The sequence below is a fragment of the Chanos chanos genome, chromosome 5 (assembly GCF_902362185.1).
Source record: "Chanos chanos chromosome 5, fChaCha1.1, whole genome shotgun sequence".
In the NCBI taxonomy this organism is placed as follows: Eukaryota; Metazoa; Chordata; class Actinopteri; order Gonorynchiformes; family Chanidae; genus Chanos; species Chanos chanos.
Genome location: NC_044499.1, coordinates 50,728,978 through 50,739,816, shown reverse-complemented (window position 1 = coordinate 50,739,816; position 10,839 = coordinate 50,728,978). Strand labels below are relative to the sequence as shown.

The 10,839-nt window shown below is 44.9% G+C and overlaps 2 protein-coding genes across 2 annotated transcripts in view; one reads left to right on the top strand and one right to left on the bottom strand.

Annotated features, from left to right (window-relative positions):
• The window catches only part of sema4gb (sema domain, immunoglobulin domain (Ig), transmembrane domain (TM) and short cytoplasmic domain, (semaphorin) 4Gb), a 28,143-nt gene extending 23,352 nt beyond the window's left edge, over nucleotides 1–4,791 (top strand). Inside the window, exons 10-15 of the mRNA XM_030774291.1 lie at nucleotides 1,685–1,823; nucleotides 1,957–2,179; nucleotides 2,373–2,488; nucleotides 2,762–2,916; nucleotides 3,006–3,067; nucleotides 3,244–4,791. Of these exons, the coding sequence (XP_030630151.1) occupies nucleotides 1,685–1,823; nucleotides 1,957–2,179; nucleotides 2,373–2,488; nucleotides 2,762–2,916; nucleotides 3,006–3,067; nucleotides 3,244–4,232 (1,684 nt within the window). The 3' untranslated portion in view covers nucleotides 4,233–4,791. The remainder of the gene's footprint in view (nucleotides 1–1,684; nucleotides 1,824–1,956; nucleotides 2,180–2,372; nucleotides 2,489–2,761; nucleotides 2,917–3,005; nucleotides 3,068–3,243) is intronic.
• A 4,363-nt stretch (nucleotides 4,792–9,154) lies between these two features.
• mrpl43 (mitochondrial ribosomal protein L43) lies at nucleotides 9,155–10,566 on the bottom strand. Its single transcript, XM_030774308.1, has 3 exons — nucleotides 10,337–10,566; nucleotides 9,978–10,084; nucleotides 9,155–9,713 (listed from the first exon to the last, which is right to left on the bottom strand). Exons 1-3 carry the CDS (start codon nucleotides 10,465–10,467, stop codon nucleotides 9,496–9,498), a joined length of 456 nt encoding a protein of 151 aa, XP_030630168.1. The 5' UTR covers nucleotides 10,468–10,566; the 3' UTR covers nucleotides 9,155–9,495.
• Nucleotides 10,567–10,839: the final 273 nt, after the last annotated feature.

Here is a 10,839-nt window from a genome sequence, read left to right as displayed (position 1 = left end):
ATTCTCAGGACCTGTACAGCTGTGTTCCTGGAAAAGGCCCGTTTCATTCTGAATCGTCAAACTACGCGTCAGTGTCCGTAGGCTGTTTTAACGAGAGGAAAGATAAAGTTTTTTGCAGTGGGTTAGATCAATGTTTCTGCTCCTGGAGAACCACGGTTCTGCATGTTATCGGGTCACTCTCTGCTCTAACACATCCCATCCAGCTAATGAGGCCCTGGATGACCGGCTGAGGAGGTGAATTGGGAGTGTTAGAGAAGGGGGGGTGTACTGCACAGACCTGTGGGGTTTCATAAGGAGCAGGTCTGGGTCTGGGGAAGCACTGAGTTAGACAGTACAGGATTAAGCAGATACCCTATGACTTTTCATCATCACGCTGCTGTCTCAGCCCTGGTTGGTATGGTGGGGGCGGGGTCAGCTGTGTGTCTCACTGGGTCGTTTTTTTTGTTTTTTTTGGGGGGGGGGGGTGGGGAGTCAGAACTCTGAGGGCTTTCCCAGATGAGTGTACATTCCTGTCTTCTCTCTCATTAGTGTGATAAGACAAGAGGTGATGTTAATCTGGGCATATGACTCTCTGCCAAAACCGCTAATCTGGCCGTCATGGGAGGGAGCGAATGAGTTGCCAATTTGTATACATTAGAGGGAGAGAGAGAGAGAGGCAGAGAGAAAGCATCCACTGCAAATCTGTAAATTGTCCTTCATCCTGGTGGAACGAGAGAGAGAGAGAAAGAGCAAGAGAGAGAAAAGACCTAACTTTTCTCTCTCTCTCTTCCCCTCCCTCTCTCTCTCTCTCTCTTTCTCTCTCCCTCCCTCTCTCTCTCTCTCCCTCCCTCCCTCTCTCTCTCTCTCTCTCTCTCTCTCTCTCAGGTTTTCTGCAGAGCACAGCAGCTCTCTGTTATTGGTTTCATTTTATCTCTCCATGAGGAAATTTGTGGCTTGTTTTGACTGTGAACCTCTTCAGGACTGTCAAGACCATTTAAAGATAATCTGTCCTAAGTGGGAAATGTTATAGGGTCCTTTTTTTTTGTCTTCGCTGACAGAGATGCCGGTCTTTCTCTCTCTCTCACTCTCTGTCTCTTTTTCTCGCTGTGTGTGTACGTGTCTGACGCAGGAGGTTGAAAGCATTCCCATTACAGGGAACTGCATAATGATGGTAATTCTTGTTGTGTCATCTAAAACAACTAAAACACAATTTTCCACAGGTTCCAGTGGACTCCAAATACAAATGATTGTGTGTGTGTGTGTGTTACAAAGAATGAGTTCTTGAGTTGCTCTGACAATCTGTCTGACTGAAGGATGTTTAGTCAGGTCTGTTAGAACAGGGAGAGGCCTATTAATACTGAGATTGTTGGGAAAAATAGAACTGAGTTGAGTTGAATTGAGTTACAATCCTGCCGTTTCTGGGAGCAGCTGGGAAAAAAACCCCATGAGGTCTGTTCTCAGTGGGTGCCAAAGAATCACACATGCACTGTAACATGTGCAGTGAAGAGAATAAGTAGGAACTTTTCACGCCTTCCCAGAATCCCAGAATCTAAGAACTGTTGAGTGTTCACATTGCCGGCAATGATTGAGCGCCGTCTGAAACCAGCTCACGGTGGCAGTTACTCTCAGGAAAGCCACCTCACGGTGACATCATGAAACAGAAGCGATCACCTCTGACCTCTCTGGGTTGTTTGTTTGATCACAGGAAAAACGTTAAGGCGTCGGCCGTGTGCCGTTACTCCCTGAGAGACGTCAGGGCTGCGTTTGAAGGGCCGTACATGGAGACCCAGGACTCAAAGTTGGGGGTGTACACGGGGAAGGTTCCGGAACCCAGACCAGGATCGGTGAGAGTCTTCTGTTCCTTTCGCTCAGTGATTCATTCATTCACTTACTCACTCATTCGCTCACTCGCTCACTCACTCACTCACGCTCTCTCTCTTTCTCTTTCTCTCTCTTTCTCTCTCTCTCTCCGTCTAGTGTATAACGGACCAGCATCGTGCTCTGCTCATAAACACATCGCGTGACCTCCCAGACAGTATTCTCAACTTTGCCCGAAGACATCCACTAATGGCCACTGAGATCCAGCCCTCAGGGGGGCGCCCCCTGCTGTTTAAAAGAAGCATTGACTACACTAAGATCGCTGTGCACCAGGTCCCAGCCTTGGATGGCCAAACATACAATATGCTCTTCATAGGGACTGGTAGGTTTAGGGTTGATTTATTTTTCTTTCACTTTCTTTCATTTAGCTGTCACATTTTTTGATCCAACAGATAACAGAAATGATAAAGTGAAATGTTTAATGGAAGCTTGTCAGATGGTATGTAAATACCATGCCTCTTGTGTGTGTGTGTGTGTGTGTGTGTGTGTGTGTGTGTGTGTGTTTGTGTCTGCAGATGAAGGTTGGCTACACAAGGCTGTTGAGATTGGCAGTAGTGTTCACATCATTGAGGAGCTGCAGCTGTTTGAGAAGCCACATCCTGTAGTCAATATGGTCATGTCACCTGCACAGGTGTCACATACAATAAGCGCACACACACACACACACACACACACACACACACATAAATCACACATAAATCACACATAAATCACACACACACACACACACATACGTCACACACAGGCACGCACACACACACACATACATCACACACTTGTCACATATAAACACACTCACATACACTGTGAACATATACTTGCTTTGTGCACACACACACACACCATAGTGATGACTGATTCTATATTTGGGTCAAAACTGATTCATCTTTTTTTTCCTCAACAGAGGAGTGTGTATGTGAGTGGAGCCTCTGGGGTCGTCCAGGTGCCTGTGTCTGTCTGTAGGCGTTACACATCCTGTCACGAATGCCTGTTCACACGAGACCCACTCTGTGCGTGGGATGGGAACACCTGTGCCGAGGTGACATCTTACACAGACAGGTGAGTGGACATTTCCCAATCCCGCTTATACTGAACTATAGATCCCAGTTATACTTTTGGATCACAAATCTGTCATCCTCACGTTCTAGGTCCAATCTGACTCAGGACGTTCAGAGGGGGAGCCGAGGTTGCGAGAATCGAACGGGAGACGGTGTGTATCGGAGAGAGATTTTTCACCACTGTGCCTTAGCAGAACTGTAAAACAAAAGAGGGAGTATTAGGTCTATAACTCCAGCGCTGTGTTCATCAGGCTAACAGTTCATCCTCAGAGAGTGATGAGTGTAATAACAGTGTAGAAAACAATATTATCTGTGTCTGGGTTGCCAGGTATGGTGTCTCACCGCACCCGCTCAGTGATGGAGGGGGACGACGTGCTGCTGCAGTGTGAGCTTCGCTCCAATCTGGCAACCCCACGCTGGACCTTCAATGGCCAGAACCTCTTTGGTTACGGGCTGGACTCAGGCTACAGGATTGGTACCGACGGCCTGCTGATCATAGGAACCCAAAGCAAGCAGAGTGGACACTATCGCTGCTACGCCGTGGAGAACGACGTCTGGGTTCCGGTCCGCAGCTACGTCATCAGAGTACAGGCGGTGCCGCCTCCGTCACCTCACCTGCCGACGGACCCCACGGCTTTACCTGAGTCTCTCTTCACCACCACCGTTGCAACCACCCGCGGTCCAACCAGTGAGCCCAGCGAGCTGTCCCAGCTTTCCCCGCTGGTCCCTCTCCCGGCCGGGCCGGAGTTCCAGACCTACAGGAACATGGAGGCCATGTATATCTCGCTGGTGGCGGTTCTGGGGGGACTTTGTCTGGTGCTAACCGTCGTGCTACTTTACGTTAGCTTCTGCGCGCGGGGCGCTCGGAAGGCTCGGAAATACTCCCAGCCGCGGCTGTCGCTGACCACGGACGCCGAGAGGAAGGCCACCTCCAACGTGGAGCTGAAAACAATCTCCAGTCACTGCAACGGCAGGGTGGAGGGGCGGGGCCGCGGGGCAGCAGCCAATGAGGATGGAAGTTTCCTGCAGATTGTGCCAGGAGAAGGACAATCCACACCTAAAAAGGAGCCGCCTCCACCTGCGCCTCCGCTCCCCAGCCCTCCGCCCCTTCCCACGTCTGAATACACCAACGGACTGTCGGCTACGCTGCCCAGCGTCCTGAGGAAGATGAACGGGAACAGCTACGTGCTGCTAAGACAGGCGGACACAGAGACTACATCTCCGCTCTATCACTCCTTCACGGAAGAGCTCAACAGGATCCTGGAGAAGAGAAAACACACGCAGCTCGACACGCAGCCCGACGAGAGCTCCGTGTAGCTGTAGTGTTTTCTCATCGATTCCTACTTCTCATCGATTCCTACTACTGCGCCCCCTGGTGTTGTGGAGGTCTAACTGCTGTATGAAAAGCTGCTTTTTTTTTTTTTTTTTTTAACCCATGTGTAAACATATGTACTCATGGTATGTACTGTAGAGTGTTACAGTGCTGTATCCTGATGTATATTTGCAGCTTATATAGGACTCAGGTCCTCAGATGATATTTTGTGTGATGGGTTGTAGGTATTGTGATCCTTGATGGGCAGGGCTGCTGTTTATTTTAGACGTGGCTAGAGATTACAAATGGCAAAGGTTTGGACCTTTTCTACAAAGTCAAACCGCTCTCTGTCCCAGACGTTTCTGAGGGAGAAGTAGGGTTTCGGAACAGAATCTCGCAGATGAACAGAGCTCTTCGGGCGTCCCTCTGAACAGGGATCAGAGCAATGACACTGAAAGACTAAAGACATTCTTTATCAGATGATACAATTCAGATACCACATGACACTACTTTTGAGGAAGGCATATCCAAAGGTGGCAATCACACACACACACACACACACACACACACACAGACACACACAGATGCATGCAACTGCACACATGCACACACACACACACACACCCCCGCACGCACACACATACACACACACACACACACATGCTCGCGCACACACACGCACACACTCATGCACACACACACACACACATGCTCACAAAGTATTTATGGGCACAAATCATCAGCAAAACATTTCTGTGCAATAGTAATCATGTTCACCCATGTATTTTTGCCCAGTATGTAAATAATAATAATAATAATAATAATAATAATAATAATAGTAATCATTGCTCACTGTACCGTGCAATGGAAATATCCAAATATCACCCACCCCTCATCTACTCCCTAGCATTATCAGAGGCAGAGGAGCATGAAGCTGCAACCCCGTCGCATCTGGATCCCGCAGAGTGTAATTGGCAGATATGAAAAACAGCAGCGCGAATGCCAGTGGTGGAAACAGGCCTTTAAAGCCAAGGCTTCTGAACGCTGTAATCATTTAGACCAGGGTGAGAGAGCAGAGTTTGGCAACAACATCAATCACAGCCGCTGAGGCTGCGTTGCCTCCTCTCAGTTCTCTACAGACATTATATTCAGTGCAGACACGGCACTCAGAGAAATGTCTGTTCTAAAGTAAAGGTGTGTGACAGCGTCTGCTGATACTGAATAATGCTCTCGCATCGTCACTGATGTCACTGCATCATCAGACAATGTCACTTTAGCATTGAACTGTTGTTTTGCTCTTGGAAAGCAAACACTGTTTTTATTTGTATTGCCTTCTAAATCATGTTAATCACAATCAAATACTCTTCTCAGCCTCCTAATCAGCATATATATATATATATATATATATATATATATATATGCCTATAATATCAGCATAATATTTATATATTTAATCTCATTTTTTGTGTCCGTTTTTTCATTTCTTTTCATTTCTGTCTTCCAGTTTGGAATGATCTGTTACTTCTATTGTTACCCTGGTATTTATCATCTCAGAAAGACTGTGTGAACAGAATGAGGTGAAAATTCAGTTAATTCCTCAGTGAAAGACTTATGGAGTGAAGGTTTGGGGTTTGTGTATGTTCGTGTATGTTTGTGTTTGTTTGTAAACAGAGCTTGTAAAACAGCTTGTTGTAAACAGCTGTGACACTGGGTCTGAGCTGAGTCTGCTCTTCCCTCGTTCTCCCTGGTGACTTACTGTATTAATCTCTGCATAGCTGACAGAAACAAAACTGTTTGGCATTGCCCTCCATGACTCTGTCAGGAAGAAGGGAAAGATGTGACGGCTGTTTACTGTGTGGGGAGTACCAGAGAGAGAGAGACAGAGAGAGAGAGAGAGTGAGAGAGAGAGTGAGTGAGTGAGTGAGAGAGAGAGAGACAGACAGAGAGAGAGAGAGTTAGTGAGTGAGAGAGACAGAGAGAGAGAGAGAGAGAGAGAGTTAGTGAGTGACAGAGACAGAGAGAGAGAGACAGAGAGAGAGAGAGTGAGTGAGAGTGAGAGAGAGAGAGTGAGAGAGAGAGAGAGAGACAGACAGAGAGAGAGACAGAGAGAGAGAGAGACAGGAGAATGGGGACAGATGGGATGCATACTCTGCCTGGTCATGTGTCTCACTGCTCAGTCAGCCAGTCGCCCCAGCGTTCACATTTTCATAATCAGTTCATAATCTATTTATGACTTAAATTTATAATTTCCGTAAAATTGTACATTGCCATTTAATGTGTTTATTTGTAATTATTTATTTTTCCCCAGTTATTTCTGTTTATATTTTAAAATTTTTCTTCTCATGTCTCTCTCCTCCATGGAGAAATGCCACATGACTGTGGTAATTCCTGCCTCTCTCAGATCCTGCTGATGTCCACAGATGAGCGGGACAATTATTAGCTCAGTGGTGAAAGTGGTTCTGTCTTATTGTCACAGATGTTGGTCAGTACCTGTTTGTCTGATCTCCTCATGAGCTGTCACACAGCATCCTGCTCCCCTCTGGTCTCACTCTCTCTTTCACTTGTTTGCTTGTTTTGCATTGTCATTCATATAAATATTCACCCGTTTTTAGGGCATATACTCACATTGACATGTTTCTAATGACCAATCTGAGCTGATGGATTGTGATGTGAAGCGACAGACGCATTAGCGAGTGTGAGATGGAAGGATGTGAATTTAACGACAGGGTTTGTTCAGTAGAGCTGTGCTCAGAGCGTTGTCACTGCTCATCAGTGCCCGGTTCCCTGATGTTTTCAGATTCTGTCTTAACACTCGGCATCACTCAGAGCATCCATCAGGAGCTCAGAAAGAAACAGAGACCTCCATAGAATTTCAGCATCTTCTCGTGAATCGCACCAAACAGAAGGACTTTATAGACAGACCTTGTAAATACTGTGAGATTATTGCAAAGTCCATATTCCTATAATCAATACAGCACACACACACAGACACACACACATACACATATCCAGGTCTTTACAACTGTTCTAGTGTTCAAACACACACACACACACACACACATATCCAGGTCTTTACAACTGTTGAAGTGTTCAAACACACACACACACAGAGTACAAATGGTTTAAAATAATTCAGTGGAAGTCTCTATCAGTGACAGTGATTTTATGCCACTGTTCCTCTGGATAGAGACCCAGCACAAACAGGAAAAGGAAAATTATGTTTGCACTTATCCATTCCCTAAGATCATTTAACTCAGTTTTGATGTGAAATGTCATGTTGGTTAGGTATTATGTTTGTGTGTATATATTTATATTTATATATTCCCTAATTGATGTGTTGTATTGTTTATATTTTATTATTTTATTAACTTTGCTCTCTAGCTAACTGCCTGACTATTCTTTTAAGCGTTTAGAACCGGTAAAAAAACAGCCTGTGTGCTAGTCCTGACAGAGGAATGCGTCACGCCCCCACTTTAAGCACGGCATGGGCGGCTGGACCCGGGAGGAGGGGGGGTTCAGTACTCGCACTCAGCCTAGAACACTGGTCGGTCCCAAATGTGGCTGTTACTAAGCAACAGAGAGCCTTATTTAGGACTTTCTTTAATTCAGATAATGGGTCAAGCTGGTTCTCCCAGGGGAGGGATGAAGGGAAATCAGTTTCAGTCAATCTGGTCTAGACACACTGTGTTCCCTGAATGGACAGCCAGCAAATCTAGCATTAAAAACACCCAGTGAAACATAGTAGACATCGATTAATACGGAGGTGCTCAGGTCTGGCCCTTGAAGCTGATTTCTGCCCGTGAAACAGGTGTGTCAGAGACACATAGTGTTTCACAGACACAAAATCCAATCAGATTTATGGATTTAAGGGGCCTGAATTGTGTACCTTTGTACTTACTTACTGAACTTTGGCTAACGTGAACAAATTCATACAGTCCATCCACTTCTAAGAGAAATTCTAACAGACACTATAAACATACTTTATACGCAGTGTGCCTTCCTCAGGACAGATGGACTTTCCCGCACTACCATCGTAAAAAGCATACACTGGAAAAGCATCACCACGAATGGTGTAGACTATAATAATGATCCGATACAGTCTGGTGAGATTTGTGAGAAAAGGAAGACTTTGGCATGTTTCAAGTTCTTCTGTGTTAACCAGGAACACGTACACACAGCATATAATCTGAAGAACTGTCACGTCTTAAAACAACCATGTTGGCTGAATATCTCATCTCTGTATTAAAGTGCTTTTTGCAGCCTGGCTGGATTTGTCCTTTGGGCCCAGTTCACCTCTCTGTCAGCACAGCTTCCCTCGATACCGCCTGGGACTGAAGTTAGCTTTCTTTTGTCTCTCTCTCTCTCGCGCTCCTGGCTCTCTCCCGCGTCCTCCAACGCTACGCTAATCCGCTGCTGCGCGGTAAGCCCGCTCTCTCGCCCCACTCGGTCAGCTGCTGATCTGAGACCAGTGGGTGAATCTTTAATGTGAACGTGACCACCAACACTCAAGTCGGAGCTCTGATGGAGGTGATTGGATGGGGGGGGGGGGGGCAAGACTGTTTCTGCGATTTCATTCTTATAACATCCACTTATGTCATTGCATGCATGGGAATTATTTTCTTTCTTCTTAACCAATGGAAAGATCTCAGTGTTTCTGTTAAAGTGACAATAATAAATATGTTCATGTCCAAGCTGAATTTGTCTCATATTCTTGACACCATTGAGACACTGAAGTCTGATCTCAGAAAAACATCAAAACAATGTTTCATTTTAATGCGGTAATGGTTCCTTTTAATGAGAGTTTAAGAGATAACCTTCCATGGACAGACAAGCCTGTAAGAGCTGTAGATTTATTCTGGATTAAAAAACAAACACACAAACCAAAAAAAAAAAACCACGGTTTGATGTACACGTCCAGAAACTGACTCTCAAGAGTTTACTCTTCACTGAGTAATAATCACACAGTACAGTGTTTAATGGTCTGGTAGCATGCACTGCAACTTCTCCATAGGAAATAAGACAACCTAACCTCTCTCATCTATCCATAACATTAATTTACTGATGAAGGGTTCATTTTTTATAGAAAACATGCTGACTAACAGAACAATGTGCAGTCTATCTTAAATAGCTCTCTTTCTACTCGGAGAAGTGTGTGAGTCAGCAAGAGGCCCCCTCCCTCCATCTGAACAGAGTCATAGTATCCTTGCAAATTTTTGTTACAGTACAAAGCAGACATGAAAACTGCTTCCTTAAAAGTCTGAAATATTCTCATTGGTTCTGTGATTTCTGTGGTCCAATAGGATCAGTGCTTGGTGGTCTGTTGACAAAGGGGTGCCACTGGCCCTGAATGCTAGGGCTGTTCGTGTGGAAGGGTTTACGGATGCGAATGATATCCAGGCCGGATTGGTCAGACAGCTTGGTCACCAGTTCGGAGATTTCCTGCTTTGTTTTATTGGTGATGATCTCCTCTCTCACTGAGCCATTGACTGCAGGGACAAAACCAAACAGTCCACCACACGTATGAATTTTATAGTCAAAATACAACACTGACAGTTTCCAAAAACGGGAATTCATAAACGTACATTAAAATCCGTTGTGCGCAGAGACACGACGTACACGCAGACATTGCATACTTTAGGTTTTCAGGTTAAAGCTGGTACTAACTTGACAATAAACAGAATCCTAACACAATGCATTTGATACATTAATTCCACATACCAACAATCGAATCGAAGTGAGGTGAAACTTACGGTATTCGGCGACTATTTTGGGGATTCTGCAGGGCTGGGGAGAGACGTAAACCACAGTTCCTGGGTTCTTCTTCGCGAAGTCCACAACACCTTCCTCTATGAAGTTCCTATATCAAAGGACATTAAATCAACGGGACTTGAATCTGCGCTCTATCTATCAGCTTTCCAAAAGAGAAGACGATTGCTTTAATTTTTACATCAATTCTATGTTATTTGTGTCATTTCGGATTAATGAGGCCGACTAGGTCGTATGAAATAGTTGAACATTTAACGCAAAGACACACAGTTATGCATACGAATGAAATGAAATCGTATGAAATGGTTGAAATTTTAACGCAAAGACACACAGTTATGCATACCTGGCTCCTAAAGAACTCTGGCCGTTCTTGGAGAAGATCAGCGACATGCGTTTTAACTGACACACGTACCGACCGACTCCATTCTGAAGAACGTTTTTTAAAAAGCGACTCGGCGTTCCTCGTGCAGTCATATCAGTACTAATTTAAGACAGGCATGCGGTAATGTAACAAATGTTGTATTTATTTGCAATTCTTGCAAAATGTCACCGGGTTCTAGCCTCGTCGTACAACATAGAGGACAACCCGTGGACAACATTCGGTACCTCAAATGAGAGAGTCCGGGTAGAAACAAGAAACAGACATCTTAACAAAATAGCGGTTTAAACTTCCATTTATGGAGATGCGTATTGAATTATTTACGCTACTGTTATTTTACTATACATATATAACATGAAAAATATTTAACTGAAGTTCAGAGTTAACGTTTCACTTGGACTCGTTTTATCCTAGAAATTCAAAGCCTTAATTTTGTTTCACACGGACTTATTTTGAAACACCGAGGT

Coding starts and splice junctions, on each gene's coding strand:
- mrpl43 (XM_030774308.1), bottom strand. CDS start 10,467: ATGACTGCACGAGGAACGCCGAGTCGCTTTTTAAAAAACGTTCTTCAG. Junction 10,085..10,336: donor CAGAGTTCTTTAGGAGCCAG/GTATGCATAACT, acceptor CCTTTGATATAG/GAACTTCATAGAGGAAGGTG. Junction 9,714..9,977: donor CAAAATAGTCGCCGAATACC/GTAAGTTTCACC, acceptor TTGTCCCTGCAG/TCAATGGCTCAGTGAGAGAG.